At 48.2% G+C, this 20,891-nt stretch overlaps 1 protein-coding gene across 1 annotated transcript in view; it reads left to right on the top strand.

Annotated features, from left to right (window-relative positions):
* The window catches only part of LOC138353166 (transient receptor potential cation channel subfamily M member-like 2), a 176,785-nt gene that overhangs the window by 86,329 nt on the left and 69,565 nt on the right, over positions 1–20,891 (top strand). The window contains exon 4 of the mRNA XM_069306033.1: positions 9,458–9,566. Coding sequence (XP_069162134.1) covers positions 9,458–9,566 — 109 coding nt within the window. The remainder of the gene's footprint in view (positions 1–9,457; positions 9,567–20,891) is intronic.

The raw sequence follows: 20,891 nt of genomic DNA, 5'->3' as shown, positions 1-20,891 counted from the left end.
GGCCTCACTGTGGCGGGACAGACAAGAGAAGACTGGGCCTCACTGTGGTGGGAGGCAGACATGAGAAGACTGGGCCTCACTGTGGTGGGAGGCAGACATGAGAAGACTGGGCCTCACTGTGGTGGGACAGACATGAGAAGACTGGGCCTCACTATGGTGGGGGGCAGACATGAGAAGACTGGGCCTCACTATGGTGGGGGGCAGACATGAGAAGACTGGGCCTCATGGCGGTGGGACAGACATGAGAAGACTGGGCCTCACTGTGGTGGGACAGACATGAGAAGACTGGGCCTCACTGTGGTGGGGGGCAGACATGAGAAGACTGGGCCTCACTGTGGCGGGACAGACATGAGAAGACTGGGCCTCACTATGGTGGGAGGCAGACATGAGAAGACTGGGCCTCACTGTGGTGGGACAGACTTGAGAAGACTGGGCCTCACTATGGTGGGGGGCAGACATGAGAAGACTGGACCTCACTATGGTGGGAGGCAGACATGAGAAGACTGGGCCTCACTATGGTGGGGGGCAGACATGAGAAGACTGGGCCTCACTTTGGTGGGGGGCAGACATGAGAAGACTGGACCTCACTACGGTGGGGCAGACATGAGAAGACTGGACCTCACTATGGTGGGGGGCAGACATGAGAAGACTGGACCTCACTATGGTGGGGGGCAGACATGAGAAGACTGGGCCTCACTATGGTGGGGGGCAGACATGAGAAGACTGGGCCTCACTATGGTGGGAGGCAGACATGAGAAGACTGGGCCTCACTATGGTGGGGGGCAGACATGAGAAGACTGGGCCTCACTATGGTGGGGCAGAAATGAGAAGACTGGGCCTCACTATGGTGATGGGCAGACATGAGAAGACTGGGCCTCACTATGGTGGGAGGCAGACATGAGAAGACTGGACCTCACTAAGGTGGGGCAGACATGAGAAGACTGGGCCTCACTATGGTGGTAGGCAGACATGAGAAGACTGGGCCTCACTATGGTGGGGCAGACATGAGACGACTGGGCCTCACTATGGTGGGGCAGACATGAGAAGACTGGGCCTCACTATGGTGGGGCAGACATGAGAAGACTGGACCTCACTATGGTGGGGCAGACATGAGAAGACTGGGCCTCACTATGGTGGGGGGCAGACATGAGACGACTGGGCCTCACTATGGTGGGGCAGACATGAGAAGATTGGGCCTCACTATGGTGGGGCAGACATGAGAAGACTGGACCTCACTATGGTGGGGCAGACATGAGAAGACTGGGCCTCACTATTGTGGGACAGACATGAGAAGACTGGGCCTCACTGTGGTGGGACAGACATGAGAAGACTGGGCCTCACTGTGGTGGGGGGCAGACATGAGAAGACTGGGCCTCACTGTGGCGGGACAGACAAGAGAAGACTGGGCCTCACTGTGGTGGGAGGCAGACATGAGAAGACTGGGCCTCACTGTGGTGGGAGGCAGACCTGAGAAGACTGGCCTCACTGTGGTGGGACAGACATGAGAAGACTGGGCCTCATGGCGGTGGGACAGACATGAGAAGACTGGGCCTCACTGTGGTGGGACAGACATGAGAAGACTGGGCCTCACTGTGGTGGGGGGCAGACATGAGAAGACTGGGCCTCACTGTGGTGGGACAGACATGAGAAGACTGGGCCTCACTATGGTGGGAGGCAGACATGAGAAGACTGGGCCTCACTGTGGTGGGACAGACTTGAGAAGACTGGGCCTCACTATGGTGGGGGGCAGACATGAGAAGACTGGACCTCACTATGGTGGGAGGCAGACATGAGAAGACTGGGCCTCACTATGGTGGGTGGCAGACATGAGAAGACTGGGCCTCACTTTGGTGGGGGGCAGACATGAGAAGACTGGACCTCACTATGGTGGGGCAGACATGAGAAGACTGGACCTCACTATGGTGGGGGGCAGACATGAGAAGACTGGACCTCACTATGGTGGGGGTCAGACATGAGAAGACTGGGCCTCACTATGGTGGGGGGCAGACATGAGAAGACTGGGCCTCACTATGGTGGGAGGCAGACATGAGAAGACTGGGCCTCACTATGGTGGGGGGCAGACATGAGAAGACTGGGCCTCACTATGGTGGGGCAGAAATGAGAAGACTGGGCCTCACTATGGTGGGGGCAGACATGAGAAGACTGGGCCTCACTATGGTGGGAGGCAGACATGAGAAGACTGGACCTCACTAAGGTGGGGCAGACATGAGAAGACTGGGCCTCACTATGGTGGTAGGCAGACATGAGAAGACTGGGCCTCACTATGGTGGGGCAGACATGAGAAGACTGGGCCTCACTATGGTGGGGCAGACATGAGACGACTGGGCCTCACTATGGTGGGGCAGACATGAGAAGACTGGGCCTCACTATGGTGGGGCAGACATGAGAAGACTGGACCTCACTATGGTGGGGCAGACATGAGAAGACTGGGCCTCACTATGGTGGGGGGCAGACATGAGACGACTGGGCCTCACTATGGTGGGGCAGACATGAGAAGACTGGGCCTCACTGTGGTGGGGGGCAGACATGAGAAGACTGGGCCTCACTGTGGCGGGACAGACAAGAGAAGACTGGGCCTCACTGTGGTGGGAGGCAGACATGAGAAGACTGGGCCTCACTGTGGTGGGAGGCAGACATGAGAAGACTGGGCCTCACTGTGGTGGGACAGACATGAGAAGACTGGGCCTCACTATGGTGGGGGGCAGACATGAGAAGACTGGGCCTCACTATGGTGGGGGGCAGACATGAGAAGACTGGGCCTCATGGCGGTGGGACAGACATGAGAAGACTGGGCCTCACTGTGGTGGGACAGACATGAGAAGACTGGGCCTCACTGTGGTGGGGGGCAGACATGAGAAGACTGGGCCTCACTGTGGCGGGACAGACATGAGAAGACTGGGCCTCACTATGGTGGGGGGCAGACATGAGAAGACTGGGCTTCACTGTGGTGGGACAGACATGAGAAGACTGGGCCTCACTGTGGTGGGGGGCAGACATGAGAAGACTGGGCCTCACTGTGGCGGGACAGACATGAGAAGACTGGGCCTCACTATGGTGGGAGGCAGACATGAGAAGACTGGGCCTCACTATGGTGGGACAGACATGAGAAGACTGGGCCTCACTATGGTGGGGGGCAGACATGAGAAGACTGGGCCTCACTATGGTGGGGGCAGACATGAGAAGATTGGGCCTCACTATGGTGTGGGCAGACATGAGAAGACTGGGCCTCGCTGTGGTGGGAGGCAGACATGAGAAGACTGGGCCTCACTGTGGTGGGACAGACATGAGAAGACTGGGCCTCACTATGGTGGGGGGCAGACATGAGAAGACTGGGCCTCACTATGGTGGGGGGCAGACATGAGAAGACTGGGCCTCACTATAGTGTGGGCAGACATGAGAAGACTGGGCCTCACTATGGTGGGACAGACATGAGAAGACTGGGCCTCACTATGGTGGGACAGACATGAGATGACTGGGCCTCACTATGGTGGGGGGCAGACATGAGAAGACTGGACCTCACTATGGTGGTGCAGACATGAGAGGACTGGGCCTCACTATGGTGGGGCAGACATGAGAAGACTGGGCCTCACTATGGTGGGGCAGACATGAGAAGACTGGGCCTCACTATGGTGGGGCAGACATGAGAAGACTGGACCTCACTATGGTGGGGCAGACATGAGAAGACTGGACCTCACTATGGTGGGGGGCAGACATGAGAAGACTGGACCTCACTATGGTGGGACAGACATGAGAAGACTGGGCCTCACTATGGTGGGAGGCAGACATGAGAAGACTGGGCCTCACTATGGTGGGGGGCAGACATGAGAAGACTGGACCTCACTATTGTGGGGCAGACATGAGAAGACTGGGCCTCACTATGGTGGGAGGCAGACATGAGAAGACTGGGCCTCACTATGGTGGGGGGCAGACATGAGAAGACTGGACCTCACTATGGTGGGGCAGACATGAGAAGACTGGGCCTCACTATGGTGGGACAGACATGAGAAGACTGGGCCTCACTATGGTGGGAGGCAGACATGAGAAGACTGGGCCTCACTATGGTGGGTTGCAGACATGAGAAGACTGGGCCTCACTATGGTGGGACAGACATGAGAAGACTGGGCCTCACTATGGTGGGACAGACATGAGATGACTGGGCCTCACTATGGTGGGGGGCAGACATGAGAAGACTGGACCTCACTATGGTGGTGCAGACATGAGAGGACTGGGCCTCACTATGGTGGGGCAGACATGAGAAGACTGGGCCTCACTATGGTGGGGCAGACATGAGAAGACTGGGCCTCACTATGGTGGGGCAGACATGAGAAGACTGGACCTCACTATGGTGGGGCAGACATGAGAAGACTGGACCTCACTATGGTGGGGGGCAGACATGAGAAGACTGGACCTCACTATGGTGGGACAGACATGAGAAGACTGGGCCTCACTATGGTGGGGGGCAGACATGAGAAGAATGGGCCTCACTATGGTGGGGGGCAGACATGAGAAGACTGGGCCTCACTATGGTGGGGGGCAGACATGAGAAGACTGGGCCTCACTATGGTGGGGCAGACATGAGAAGACTGGGCCTCACTATGGTGGGAGGCAGACATGAGAAGACTGGGCCTCACTATGGTGGGGGGCAGACATGAGAAGACTGGACCTCACTATGGTGGGACAGACATGAGAAGACTGGGCCTCACTATGGTGGGACAGACATGAGAAGACTGGGCCTCACTATGGTGGGAGGCAGACATGAGAAGACTGGGCCTCACTATGGTGGGGGGCAGACATGAGAAGACTGGGCCTCACTATGGTGGGACAGACATGAGAAGACTGGGCCTCACTATGGTGGGGGGCAGACATGAGAAGACTGGACCTCACTATGGTGGGAGGCAGACATGAGAAGACTGGGCCTCACTATGGTGGGGGGCAGACATGAGAAGACTGGGCCTCACTATGGTGGGGGGCAGACATGAGAAGACTGGACCTCACTATGGTGGGGGGCAGACATGAGAAGACTGGGCCTCACTATGGTGGGGGGCAGACATGAGAAGACTGGACCTCACTATGGTGGGGCAGACATGAGAAGACTGGGCCTCACTATGGTGGGAGGCAGACATGAGAAGACTGGGCCTCACTATGGTGGGGGGCAGACATGAGAAGACTGGACCTCACTATGGTGGGGCAGACATGAGAAGACTGGGCCTCACTATGGTGGGACAGACATGAGAAGACTGGGCCTCACTATGGTGGGAGGCAGACATGAGAAGACTGGGCCTCACTATGGTGGGTTGCAGACATGAGAAGACTGGGCCTCACTATGGTGGGACAGACATGAGAAGACTGGGCCTCACTATGGTGGGACAGACATGAGATGACTGGGCCTCACTATGGTGGGGGGCAGACATGAGAAGACTGGACCTCACTATGGTGGTGCAGACATGAGAGGACTGGGCCTCACTATGGTGGGGCAGACATGAGAAGACTGGGCCTCACTATGGTGGGGCAGACATGAGAAGACTGGGCCTCACTATGGTGGGGCAGACATGAGAAGACTGGACCTCACTATGGTGGGGCAGACATGAGAAGACTGGACCTCACTATGGTGGGGGGCAGACATGAGAAGACTGGACCTCACTATGGTGGGACAGACATGAGAAGACTGGGCCTCACTATGGTGGGGGGCAGACATGAGAAGAATGGGCCTCACTATGGTGGGGGGCAGACATGAGAAGACTGGGCCTCACTATGGTGGGGGGCAGACATGAGAAGACTGGGCCTCACTATGGTGGGGCAGACATGAGAAGACTGGGCCTCACTATGGTGGGAGGGAGACATGAGAAGACTGGGCCTCACTATGGTGGGGGGCAGACATGAGAAGACTGGACCTCACTATGGTGGGACAGACATGAGAAGACTGGGCCTCACTATGGTGGGACAGACATGAGAAGACTGGGCCTCACTATGGTGGGAGGCAGACATGAGAAGACTGGGCCTCACTATGGTGGGGGGCAGACATGAGAAGACTGGGCCTCACTATGGTGGGACAGACATGAGAAGACTGGGCCTCACTATGGTGGGGGGCAGACATGAGAAGACTGGACCTCACTATGGTGGGAGGCAGACATGAGAAGACTGGGCCTCACTATGGTGGGGGGCAGACATGAGAAGACTGGGCCTCACTATGGTGGGGGGCAGACATGAGAAGACTGGACCTCACTATGGTGGGGGGCAGACATGAGAAGACTGGGCCTCACTATGGTGGGGGGCAGACATGAGAAGACTGGACCTCACTATGGTGGGCAGAAATGAGAAGACTGGGCCTCAAAATGGTGGGGGGCAGACATGAGAAGACTGGGCCTCACTATGGTGGGGGGCAGACATGAGAAGACTGGACCTCACTATGGTGGGGCAGACATGAGAAGACTGGGCCTCACTATGGTGGGGGGCAGACATGAGAAGACTGAGCCTCACTATGGTGGGTGGCAGACATTGAGAAGACTGGGCCTCACTATGGTGGGGGGCAGACATGAGAAGACTGGGCCTCACTATGGTGGGGGGCAGACATGAGAAGACTGGGCCTCACTATGGTGGGGCAGACATGAGAAGACTGGGCCTCACTATGGTGGGAGGCAGACATGAGAAGACTGGGCCTCACTATGGTGGGGGGCAGACATGAGAAGACTGGACCTCACTATGGTGGGACAGACATGAGAAGACTGGGCCTCACTATGGTGGGACAGACATGAGAAGACTGGGCCTCACTATGGTGGGAGGCAGACATGAGAAGACTGGGCCTCACTATGGTGGGGGGCAGACATGAGAAGACTGGGCCTCACTATGGTGGGACAGACATGAGAAGACTGGGCCTCACTATGGTGGGGGGCAGACATGAGAAGACTGGACCTCACTATGGTGGGAGGCAGACATGAGAAGACTGGGCCTCACTATGGTGGGGGGCAGACATGAGAAGACTGGGCCTCACTATGGTGGGGGGCAGACATGAGAAGACTGGACCTCACTATGGTGGGGGGCAGACATGAGAAGACTGGGCCTCACTATGGTGGGGGGCAGACATGAGAAGACTGGACCTCACTATGGTGGGGCAGAAATGAGAAGACTGGGCCTCAAAATGGTGGGGGGCAGACATGAGAAGACTGGGCCTCACTATGGTGGGGGGCAGACATGAGAAGACTGGACCTCACTATGGTGGGGCAGACATGAGAAGACTGGGCCTCACTATGGTGGGGGGCAGACATGAGAAGACTGAGCCTCACTATGGTGGGTGGCAGACATTGAGAAGACTGGGCCTCACTATGGTGGGGGGCAGACATGAGAAGACTGGGCCTCACTATGGTGGGGGGCAGACATGAGAAGACTGGGCCTCACTATGGTGGGGGGCAGACATGAGAAGACTGGGCCTCACTATGGTGGGGGGCAGACATGAGAAGACTGGGCCTCACTATGGTGGGGGGCAGACATGAGAAGACTGGGACCGTGGGGTTCGCTTATTGTTATGGTATTTCCTCCCATCACTCACTAGCTTTCATGTTGATTACTTAAATTTCCTACTAGTTGTCAAGGTGTTGCTTCCTTTCACTTACTTTCACTTTGTCAAAGTTTTCTGTCTGCTTACTAGTTTCAAGGTGTTCTATATCCTCACTCACTATTTGTCAAGGTGATTCCTTTCATTGCTATGCAGTTGTCAAGGTTGTCTCTCCCGTCATTCACAATTGTCAAGCTGTTCCATCTCCTGGTTCATCAGTTGTAAAGCTGATCCTTCCTCTCGCTCAATTGTTGTCTGTGTGCTCATTCTCCTCGTTCAGTAGTTCTCAAGGTGGTCTCTCCTCCTTGCTCAGAAGATGTCAGTAGATGTTTTCCCTCCCCTCACTTTCTTGTTGTCAAGGTGTTCCCTCCCCTCACCTTCTTGTGTCAAGGTGTTCCCTCCCCTCACTTTCTTGTTGTCAAGGTGTTCCCTCCCCTCACTTTCTTGTTGTCAAGGTGTTCCCTCCCCTCACTTTCTTGTTGTCAAGGTGTTCCCTCCCCTCACTTTCTTGTTGTCAAGGTGTTCCCTCCCCTCACTTTCTTGTTGTCAAGGTGTTCCCTCCCCTCACCTTCTTGTGTCAAGGTGTTCCCTCCCCTCACTTTCTTGTTGTCAGGGTGTTCCCTCCCCTCACTTTCTTGTTGTCAAGGTGTTCCCTCCCCTCACTTTCTTGTTGTCAAGGTGTTCCCTCCCTCACTTTCTTTTTGTCAAGGTGTTCCCTCCCCTCACTTTCTTGTGTCAAGGTGTTGCCTCCCCTCACTTTCTTGTGTCAAGGTGTTCCCTCCCCTCACTTTCTTGTTGTCAAGGTGTTCCCTCCCCTCACCTTCTTGTTGTCAAGGTGTTCCCTCCCTCACTTTCTTTTTGTCAAGGTGTTCCCTCCCCTCACTTTCTTTTTGTCAAGGGTTCCCTCCCTCATCTTCGTACACAGTGAGAGACGTTCCCTCATCTTCGTACACAGTGAGAGACGTTCCCTCATCTTCGTACAAAGTAAGAGACGTTCCCTCATCTTCGTACAAAGTGAGAGACGTTCCCTCATCTCCGTACAAAGTGAGAGACGTTCCCTCATCTCCGTACAAAGTGAGAGACGTTCCCTCATCTCCGTACAAAGTGAGAGACGTTCCCTCATCTCCGTACAAAGTGAGAGACGTTCCCTCATCTCCGTACAAAGTGAGAGACGTTCCCTCATCTCCGTACAAAGTGAGAGACGTTCCCTCATCTCCATACAAAGTGAGAGACGTTCCCTCATCTCCATACAAAGTGAGAGACGTTCCCTCATCTTCGTACAAAATGTAAAAAATACAAATAAATCACAAAATATTGTGCCACAATTCCCTAGATAGATCCTGTAATATCCTGGCCATCCTACATTTTTCCTGGCGTATGCTGCCCCATCCTAGTTATCCTATAATATCAGAGACCAACCCTGCCTTTCCTGGCTATCCTAAAATATCCGACATTGTTTCTACCATTTCCTGGCCATCCTTCAGATCCCGAAATTGATCCTGACAATCCTTCAGATCCCGAGATTGATCCTGACATATCCTGGCCTTCCTACAGTCCCGAAGATAGACACTATAATATCCTTCCTAATAAACGATGCCCGAGAGTAACCCTTTCCTATCCTAGAGTTAACATATCAATGTTAAAGTGATTATGACATATAATCATCTTGTTATAGCAGAGATGGATCCTTGCATATTCCAACATCCTGCCTTATCATATCATACGCCTTCTATCCAAGAAAAATCATGCCATCTCTAAACCATCCTGTATTACCCATAAGGAATCCTGCCATAGTCCAACATAATTTCTTATCCCAGCATAATCCTGGCATATCCCAGCAACCTGCCGCTATACTCTCGTGAAGGTGACCCTCAGGTGTGTTGACAGGTTCATGGGGACCAACAACGTGGAGAAGGACGGTCCGTGTTGCTGTGGCTTGATGATGACCAAACACCAGGCAACCCTCATCCCTGCCAGTCAGGCGCCCTCACCTCATGTGAGTTGACTGGTCTGTCTGTCATCCCTGCCAGTCAGGCGCCCACACCTCATGTGAGTTGACTGGTCTGTCTCTCTGTCATCCCTGCCAGTAAGGCGCCCACACCTCATGTGAGATGACTGGTCTGTCTGTCTGTAACATCATCCCTGCCAGTCAGGCGCCCTCACCTCATGTGAGTTGACTATGGACATAGAGGATATTGCAGAGAGGGTTATTGGAGAAGGGTCAGGTCAGGTAAGGTATTGGAGAAGGGTCAGGTAGGGTAATGGAGAAGGGTCAGGTAGGGTAATGGAGAAGGGTCAGGTAGGGTATTGAAGAAGGGTCAGGTAGGGTATTGAAGAAGGGTCAGGTAGGGTATTGAAGAAGGGTTACAAAGGGTATTAGAGAGGGGTCAGGGAAGGTAATGGAAAAGAATTTCAAGGGATATTGGAGAGGGGTTACAAAGGATATTGGGGAAGTATCAGGTAGGGTAATGGAGAAAGGTCAGGTAGGGTATTAGAGAGGGGTCAGGGAGGGTATTGCAGCGGGACTAGGGACAGTATCAGAGAGGAGTCAGTGAAGCTATTGGAGAAGATTCCAGGAGAATATTGGAGAAGGTTCCGGGAGAATATTGAAGAAGGTTCCGGGAGAATATTGGAGAAGGTTCCAGGAGAATATTGAAGAAGGTTCCGGGAGAATATTGGAGAAGGTTCCGGGAGAATATTGGAGAAGGTTCCGGGAGAATATTGGAGAAGGTTCCGGGAGAATATTGAAGAAGGTTCCGGGAGAATATTGGAGAAGGTTCCAGGAGAATATTGAAGAAGGTTCCGGGAGAATATTGGAGAAGGTTCCGGGAGAATATTGGAGAAGGTTCCGGGAGAATATTGAAGAAGGTTCCGGGAGAATATTGGAGAAGGTTCCGGGAGAATATTGGAGAAGGTTCCAGGAGAATATTGAAGAAGGTTCCGGGAGAATATTGGAGAAGGTTCCGGGAGAATATTGGAGAAGGTTCCGGGAGAATATTGAAGAAGGTTCCGGGAGAATATTGGAGAAGATTCCGGGAGAATATTGGAGAAGGTTCCGGGAGAATATTGAAGAAGGTTCCGGGAGAATATTGGAGAAGGTTCCGGGAGAATATTGAAGAAGGTTCCGGGAGAATATTGGAGAAGGTTCCGGGAGAATATTGAAGAAGGTTCCGGGAGAATATTGGAGAAGGTTCCGGGAGAATATTGAAGAAGGTTCCGGGAGAATATTGGAGAAGGTTCCGGGAGAATATTGGAGAAGGTTCCGGTAGGGGCCAGGGAAGGTAATGAAGTGGGGTTAGGATGGGTATTCGATTGGAGCCAGAGAGGAGGCAGGAAGGGTATTGTTACAACCTCCCTCTGGGCCTCGTAGCCTGGTGGATAGCGCGCAGGACTCGTAATTCTGTGGCGCGGGTTCGATTCCCGCACGAGGCAGAAACAAATGGGCAAAGTTTCTTTCACCCTGAATGTCCCTGTTACCTAGCAGTAAATAGGTACCTGGGAGTTAGTCAGCTGTCACGGGCTGCTTCCTGGGGGTGGAGGCCTGGTCGAGGACCGGGCCGCGGGGACACTAAAAAGCCCCAAAATCATCTCAAGATAACCTCAAGATAACCTAACCTGCTTCAGCCAGTAACCGGGTTCCTGCTACTTATGGGGCCTTGGAGCCTCTTCTTCTATGATCCTACCCCCCCCCCCCCCCAAGTTAACGATAAATTCAAGAACTGGCGGCAGCAAGTTAAGAGTGCACAGAAAAGTTTAAACAAGATGCAGTTACACCTTCACAAATATATTATCTATCGAAGAATAACTACACTTATGAACACAGTGTCGCTTTCACCCAGGACACTCAATATATCTGAAGTGTTCTTCAAAACCCAGTGAGTCCACTTTCTTCAAGTATACATCGTCGACGCTCATTGGTAATGACCGGCGAGTTCACCTACCTCAACATGAGCCAGTCTACACACCGTATCGTCACGATGTCCAAATACCCTACATCGGCTCTCCAGAAACACTGGCAGAGGACTTCAGCAACACGCGGACAGGGGTCATAAATAATACGTCCTGGAGTCACTACTAACTCCTTGGCAGAAGCCTACGTGCTGGCAGCACTTATCAACAGACAGCCATTACTGTCGTCTTGTAACTGCTCTTGGCACAATCCCAGGTACTTCGGTCCACACAATCACTGCACAGGTACAACAACTAAAACACTGTCTACTGCCGACGGCGGCCACGTGTCCTCTCACAGGAACAAGGCAGTAGTTTGGGATTGCCCAAGATGAACTGATTTACACAGTGCAATAGACTCTCCACGTCACCTCTGTAGACATAATAGTCATTAGCGGAACAGGAAGTAAGCACGAAGAACATAGGATGCCAATCCTTCACCGGGAACTGTGAAATGTAATCGGATGCACAATCTAGATGGCGTTTATATCGTTACTTCACTCCCAACCACCTAGGCTGTAAGGTAAAGTGACGGTCTCCCTTCACAGAGGTCGGCGCTCAATCTCCGACAGTCCCAGAAGTTGGGCACCATTCCTTCCCCTCCCCCGTCCCATCCCAAATTTTTTTCCTGACCCCTTCCAAGTGCTATATGGTCATTATGACTTGGCGCTTTCAAATTGATGAATCGCTTTCCTTCACCAGAGGTCATCCTCATCGACCTCACCTCCTAACTTGGATATGAAACAGGAGCCATTCACAGATGCCACACCTCCGCCAACGGATAGCACTGTCTTCGTCTCACTTAATGCCTTGGAGTTGGAGTGCAGGTCCATAGATGGCGTCGATATCACCTCACCTCACGCCATAGAAAGTGATGATGTTATAACAGATTAGGGTTAGCGTGTGGTTACCTTACCTTGAGGTTACCTTGAGGTGCTTCCGGGGCTTAGCGTCCCCGCGGCCCGGTCGTCGACCAGGCCTCCTGGTTGCCGGACTGATCAACCAGGCTGTTGGACGCGGCTGCTCGCAGCCTGACGTACGAGTCACAGCCTGGTTGATCAGGTATCCTTTGGAGGTGCTTATCCAGTTCTCTCTTGAACACTGTGAGGGGTCGGCCAGTTATGCCCCTTATGTGTAGTGGAAGCTTGTTGAACAGTCTCGGACCTCTGATGTTGATAGAGTTCTCTCTCAGAGTACTAGTTGCACCTCTGTTTTTCAACGGGGGTATTCTGCACATCCTGCCATGTCTTCTGGTCTCATGTGATGTTATTTCTGTGTGCAGGTTTGGGACCAGCCCCTCTAATATTTTCCACGTGTAAATTATTATGTACCTCTCCCGCCTGCGCTCAAGGGAGTACAGTTTTAGGCTCTTTAGTCGGTCCCAATAGTTTAGATGTTTTACTGAGTGGATTCTAGCAGTAAAGGATCTCTGCACGCTCTCCAGTTCAGTAATTTCTCCAGCTTTGAAAGGTGCTGTCATTGTGCAGCAGTACTCCACTCTAGAGAGCACAAGCGTTTTGAAAAGTATCATCATCGGTATAGCATCTCTAGTGTGAAAAGTTCTTGTTATCCAACCTGTCATTTTTCTTGCAGTTGTGACGGCTACTTTATTGTGTTCTTTAAAGGTAAGGTCTTCCGACATGAGTACACCCAGATCCTTTACATTGCCTTTTCGTTCTATGTTATGATTTGCCTGAGTTTTGGCAAATACAACATTTACTCATCTATATATCATTTAGCCTCATGTATATTCTACTTGTATAATCTATATTTCTGCACCCAAACCTTTGATTGTAGGGTGCAGATTGTTGGGTGCTCTCCTTGAGCTTCATTATATCAATTCTCTCTTTAGTTATACTCAGTAAAAAGTCAACTGACTCACCCTATCCCAACCTAAGCTATCATTTCCTTCCTAATTGGGCAAAAATCATTAGTATATGATGGAGGAAGACGTATTATTTTACTTTAACGCTCCCGAGTGAAACGTCGTTGGTCAATAAACACATTTTTAGGGGAGTAGTGGTCATGTGTCACTTCCCTCATATGTCTCTTCTTCAAGTGATTAGCAGCATTTAAATTTCTTATTAGTCCATCGCGTGTGTGTGTGTATGGACATTATTAATACGTCGCGTGTGTGGGAATGGGTATCGGGGTAGTCTGTCGGGGTATTATTAGCCCATCGTGTGTATTCACTCAGTTGTGTTTGCGCGGGGTTGAGCTTTACTCTTTCGGCCCGTCTCTCAACTGTTTACTAACTACTTTTTTTCCCACACCACACACACACACACACCAGGAAGCAGCCCGTGACAGCTGACTATCTTGAGGTTATCTTGAGATGATTTCGGGGCTTTTTAGTGTCCCCGCGGCCCGGTCCTCGACCAGGCCTCCACCCCCAGGAAGCAGCCCGTGACAGCTGACTAACACCCAGGTACCTATTTTACTGCTAGGTAACAGGGGCATAGGGTGAAAGAAACTCTGCCCATTGTTTCTCGCCGGCGCCTGGGATCGAACCCAGGACCACAGGATCACAAATCCAGCGTGCTGTCCGCTCGGCCGACCGGCTCCCCCCAGGCCGACTAACTTCCAGGTACCTATTTACTGCTAGGTAACAGGTGCATAGGGTGAAAGAAACTTTGCCGATTTGTTTCTGCCGGGTGTGGGAATCGATCCCGCGCCACAGAATAAAGAGTCCTGCGCACTATCCACCAGGCTACCAGGCCCCATTTTGTGTGTACTCACCTAGTTGTGTTTCCAAGGGTTGAGCTCTGGCTCTTTGGTCTCGCCTCTCAACCGTCAATCAACAGGTGTACAGGTTCCTGAGCTTATTGGGCTCTATCATATCTACACTTGAAACTGTGTATGGAGTCAGCCTCCACCACATCACTTCCTAATGCATTCCATTTGTCAACCACTCTGACACTAAAAAAGATATTTTTAATATCTCTGTGGCTCATTTGGGCACTCAGTTTCCACCTGTGTCCCTTTGTGCGTGTGCCCCTTGTGTTAAATAGCCTTCTTTATCTACCCTATCAATTCCCTTCAAAATCTTGAATGTGGTGATCATGTCCCCCCTAACTCTTTTGTCTTCCAGCGAAGTGAGGTTTAATTCCCGTTGTCTCTCCTCGTAGCTCATACCTCTTAGCTCGAGTACTAGTCTGGTGGCAAACCTTTGAACCTTTTCCAGTTTAGTCTTATCCTTGACTAGATATGGACTCCATGCTGGGGCTGTTGGAAATTTCCAACATAATACAACACTGTTGTATTATTATTAATTATTACTAAATCTACTAATCATTGTAGTAATTAAAATTAACCAAACGTAGAGTTCACATGTACTAATAATTACATCTGTACAATAAGGCTAGAATTCTTACGTCACCAGACGCCAGTATTGTGTCAGATTCCATTATAATAAACACAACTATATCCAGTGTGTCTGAGAATTGAGTTTGATTCTCTATAAAACAACGGTGTTCTGTGTGATAATTATTTACAGATAAACTGATCCCCAACTAATGCCAAATAGAGCGTTATAGTTATAACTGTTATCTGGTAATAAATTTAACGTCACGCGTGAATGCCCTGGAGAGACTTTAATTCCTCTCCATTGCTTGTTTACCATCGTAAAATGGGCAAATAATAATATTTAACTCCTCTGAATAATAAACCCATCCTTATCCGAGCATTTCAATCACAACTGCGAGAAATGATAATATTAATATTCGTAGTAAATAATTTGTGTATCAAATGCGGGACGCGGAGCGGGGCAGGGGAGACGCGAGTACACGAGGCGACGCGCTCAGAGAGAGACGCCATTACCCAAGCCACCAGGGTAGACGCCACCAAAAGCTCCAGACGAAAGTCGCCACTGTGAGGTGTGAAGAACCTTTGCAGACAACAACTTAGCTGGTGTCAGTGTCACTTTATACATTGTGTTGAATGGTCAAGAGATTTAATTTGACATTCAGCCAGGAACCTGTTAAATTTGTTCCGTGTAACACAACGTGACCGGCCAGAGAAGCGCGTCAACATCTAGGCTAGGCTCGACACCACGTGTTCGTTACAATGACGCCTGAACCTAGGACGCGAACTTCGGCAAGCCTTAACTTACACAGTGCCCTATTAGCTAAGTACCTTTATTCCCATTTGATGCATCATTTAGGAGGGGGTTATAGCTGGGTAGCTTTTCGTCACGCAGAGCGATTATAAAAAACCACAGGTTATTATCTGCCTCCATTCTTTAATTTAATTTTCTTGAACATAGATGTCTAGCAGCTTAATCTGTTGCTACTGAATATAATTTGATTTGCAGCGTGTGTGAAGAATTCCCCGAGCTGTCATTTCCCGTGTTAATCATCTCCCAGTGTTCCATGATGAGTCCAGGAGATTCCGAGGATGAGTCATAACCGATGTCTTGGAAATCGTCTTCAAGCTAAGACCCTTTCCGTATTCCTTAAATTCCATTATCTGTAGTATTATTCATGCAGAGCACTGTTTTTTTTGGATTGACATGTGTTTATTATAATTATTAATTTCTCATGTTTATAATCTATGTTCTTATTGGTGATAAATATAATGATTCTATAATTGGTCATAGGATTAGATTATTACATAATGAACTGGTGCACGAACCACACTAGTTCCTGGACATATATGAAGTTCCAGTAATAACCCCCCAATGTAGGTGTTTGAGGCTTTGATTCAGTTAAATTATACAGCCCATTAATTATATAAGTGATCATATTCTCTAGTATTTTATCCATAGTTACTGGTTCATCTAGGAATTTTCTAATGATCATATTTTATTAGTTTCCCTCTTTACTATAAAAGCGGGTGGTCCTTCGTAATTAATTTTCATTACATTTATATTTAAATAAATAGAGTCAAGCCCTAAATGTCCCACATTATGGTCTTATCGAACCGGATAAACATAAATTATAATTATAAATACTAATTAGTAATAACTAATCCTTGTGTGATGTTATCTAGACTAACCATTTAATTAATTGTGTCTGACAACAGCGTAACACATCAGTTAGTCTAAGTCACACCAATTCATTGCTACTTGCACCTCATGTACAAGGTAGCACTAGTGGGACACAGTTAATTGCCCACAACACTTAGGCCTACACTTCATACTGAAGTAAGAATCTTTAAGTCACCAGGAGCATCAGCTCATAACCTTTATATGTTTTCACTTGTGTGTGCAAGTGCACCCTTATAAACTATAAAAACAAAAAACTCAAAAATACAGCACAATTATATTCACCTTACTGCACCACAATAATCTTTACCAATTTTATTAGGTAGAATTTAGGCTGAGATTGTGCTGAATTTGGTACAAGCCCAGACTAAATAAATTTATAGTTCTTAGGAATTATCACGACTAGACTTGAGCTAGTCAGTAGTGTATGTATTATACTATTTGTGCTGACCCTATACAGGGTGGGATTAAAATTTGAGATAACTCTGATTGGAGCGTCTCCATAATATTTCATCTTGTACTCATTATTTTGTATGTATCTATTTTGTGTATTGCTGGATGATCCCCATTACCTCTAATGGTGATATAGAAGAGCTAACCGGACGAGAACTAATGGTGAAGTTCAGACAATGCACAAAATATCTAGCTACTTGTTGTTAGGTAGGTACATTTAACCTCAAGTGAGGTAGAGTATAAATTAGCCACATTAAATTATGCTACATTTAATGTTACTTGTCAACTAATGAACAAGTACCCAAGCTTCATTAGTAATACATATACTAATCCCATGAAGTTTGGACCCAAGCCCAACATGGCTACTCCTGAGCAATTAAGGAGAACCTATATTGGCCTTAAAGGTCATTTGATCAGATTAATTAACAAGGCTGAGGGCTTATCTAAAGATACTCCCATTGACTCTTATCACTTAGAGACATCAGTAAGAGTAGCTGAACTGAAATTTGATCAGGTTAGATCTACCAGTCAGTCTTATCTTACTCTACTGAATACCACAGAAACTGATCCTGATGAAGTAAGTCAAATTGTAGACGGTATCTCCCAGTATGAAGATGAGACTCAAGATAAACTTTACATGCTATCTAAATTAGCAAAACAATCTGGATCCAATACCAGTAACACAGGGTCTCAATTCAATACCCAACTACCAGAGGTTCGTTTACCTACTTTAGACTTACCTACATTTTCAGGATTAGATACAGAAAATTGGGACAATTTTTGGACTTCATTTGAAGTTCATATACACAAGAAACAGTCTCTTGACAAGGTTTCTAAATTCTCATACCTGCTTAGTCTTCTCAAAGGAGAAGCTAAAAAGGTCATACATAACCTAACTCTCAATGAGAGTAATTATGAGGAAGCTATAAAACTTTTGAAATTGAACTATTGCAACAAAGAGTTAAGTATAGCTACCCTCTATTACCAATTGCTAGATCTGAATGCACCAAATAGTAGACCAGAGTCACTTCAAAGCTTCAGACTAGAAGTAGAGTCTCTAGTAAAGGCCTTAGGTACTAAAGTTGATATACCAGCTTCAGAATGGTCAATCAAGTTACTTTTGCAGAGGAAATTACCTCGAAATGTCTTAACAGAGCTCTGCTCACACTATAATACCGAGTTTCTCACTCTTGACCAAATATTCGAGGGACTGAGAATAACGGTTAACAGGTTGAAGACTCATGATAAAATTAAACCTGAGTCTAAACCAACTAATACTGACACTTCAGTCATACCCAAACAGACTTTGAATAAGTCTAGTAAATATAAATCCAAGACTACTCCATCCACTGGGAAAAGAAGTGGAAATGTAAGTACTTATTCGGTGTCTCCTTCTGAGATAACCAATGACTTGTCCACTAAAGAGACCAAGTCAACTAACCAGAGAAGGTGTCTGTTCTGTAATCAAGGACATGCCACTTACCAGTGCTCTGTTTATCCTACTTATAATACTAGGATTAAAAGGTTGAAAGAAATACACAAGTGCATGGGCTCTCATGATCCCAAAAAATGTGTAGTGCAGCTACGTTCCTGCAATAGATGCAACCAAGGTGTACATCACTACGCCTTATGTAGAAAATCTTCTACACCAACCATGACCACTGGGGAGAATTCCACGAATTCTACCACAGTGCAATATTGCAAAGTGAATCAAGAAGTAAATGTACTTGCTACTGAGTCAGGCAATAATACCACTCTGCCTACAGCTCAACTTAGACTAATAAACCGAAGATCTAGAGTTAACACTAGACGTCTTTTTGATCAAGGATCACAGAAAACCTTCATTACACAACAGTTAGTAGATAAGTTAAATTTAAAACCTACCAAAAGTGTGAGGTTAAATATTTCTGGTTTCTTGACGAATAGTGGACCTCGTGAATACCAAGTAGTTAAGGTATTAGTGAGACTTGGATCTTCCACTAGTCCAATACAAGCGGTAGTAGTAGATAAACTTCCTACAGACCTGCAAGTCACAGGGTTAGCTCGCACTGCGAGACATCTTAAACGAAACCGCATGAGGCTAGCAGATTACAAAATAAATTCTGACTGCCTCACTGATGTTGGAATACTTATGGGCGCGGATCATTATTACAAATTTATAACTGGATGCACCAGACAACACGGAATGAATTTGTTGTCGTCTGCTGGAGGCAAATTGCTTACTGGACCGGTGCTTTTCCGACAAAATCCAGCGTCAACAAACCAACAGTCTAATAACATAATAGTGGCGTGACTAGGCTTGGAACAGTCACCCCTACGTTTCAGAGAGATATCTGAAGATATTGAGTCTGATCCACCTGTACATCGTTTGTGGGATTTAGACACTTTAGGTATTGTCCCTGAACAACCAAGCCCTGATGATATGTGGACTTACCAGCAATATCTGGATACAGTTGTCTATAAAAACAAACAATACTGGGTAAGACTCCCATGGAAGTTGAATCATCCACAACTTCCAGTTAATTATTTTATGGCAGCCTCACAATTGCAGTCTCAATTAGCACGACTACAGAAGCAGCCAGACAAACTGAACATGTATCATCAACTCATCCAACAACAACTTAACAGTAAATTTATTGAAGTTGTTGATAACGATGACCGAAAATTAGGTCATTATTTACCTCATCACGCTGTGGTGAAAGACTCATTGACAACACCTATTCGTATTGTCTTTAACTGTAGTGCTAAAGTAAAGCCAAGCAGTGTGTCTTTAAATGAATGTCTCCAAACGGGACCTAGCCTAACACAAAGGCTACATGATGTGCTGTTACGATTTCGCACTGGTATTTTCGCCTATACTGCTGATATCAGCAAAGCTTTTCTCCGAGTAGGTTTGCAGCAGGAAGATCGTAACTACACAAAGTTCCTCTGGATTAAGGACCCACTGGATCCTAACAGTGATATCATCACATATCGTTTTGCCTCAGTATTATTCGGAGCTACGTCCTCGCCGTTTCTTTTGCAAGCAACATTAGACACACATTTGAGGAAATCAAATAGCCCTTATAAGGCAGACATTAGCGACAACTTGTATGTCGACAATTTCCAGGGAACAACTAATGATCAAACTAATTTGGTAGAAATCTACCATGAGGCTAACCGTGAGCTATTAGGAGCCAATATGCCACTACAGTCATGGGCCTCAAATAATGAATTACTAAACCAGGTAATCGAGAAAGAATTTCCAGGTTATCAGGTACCCACTCAATTAAAGGTTCTAGGTGTGGAATGGAACACAAGTACTGACGAGATGAATGTCAAGTCAGTACAAACCGATAACTCAACCCTTACCATGAGAACATTGCTCTCGTTTGTCAGTCAACCATTTGACCCTTTAGGCTTACTTAGTCCTATATTAATAAGGGGCAAACTCCTAATGCAGGAGTGCTGGCAGAAACATATGGGATGGGATGATCCGTTACCAAGTGAGTTACAAGCTAAATGGCAGATACTCACAACGGATTTCAATCAGTTAGGTGTTTTGAAATTTCCTCGTAATGCTTCAGGACCAAACTTACCCACCAATTTGCACGTTTTCCGCGATGCCTCTGGCAAAGCATATGGCGCTGTAGCCTACTTAGTTAATAGTGCACAATCAATTTTGCTCACATCTAAAGCAAGAGTTGCTCCCATTAAGAAGAGATCTTTGCCTCAAATGGAGTTGACTGCATTGCTGGTGGGAGTAAGATTGGCTCATTGCCTGACAAAGACACTCAATAATATTCACTTTGGTGAGATTGTCGTGTGGTCAGACAACGAGGCAGTCTTACAATGGGCAAGAAACAACAACAACAAGACTCCCTACGTCAGTAATCGTGTTAGGGAGATTCATGAGTTATCTGTTGGATATAAATTCAGACATGTTCCTACTAAGGA

Source organism: Procambarus clarkii, chromosome 56, assembly GCF_040958095.1.
Source record: "Procambarus clarkii isolate CNS0578487 chromosome 56, FALCON_Pclarkii_2.0, whole genome shotgun sequence".
Lineage (NCBI taxonomy): Eukaryota > Metazoa > Arthropoda > Malacostraca > Decapoda > Cambaridae > Procambarus > Procambarus clarkii.
Note: the sequence above shows the minus strand (reverse complement) of the source record. Positions and strands in the feature narration are given on the sequence as shown.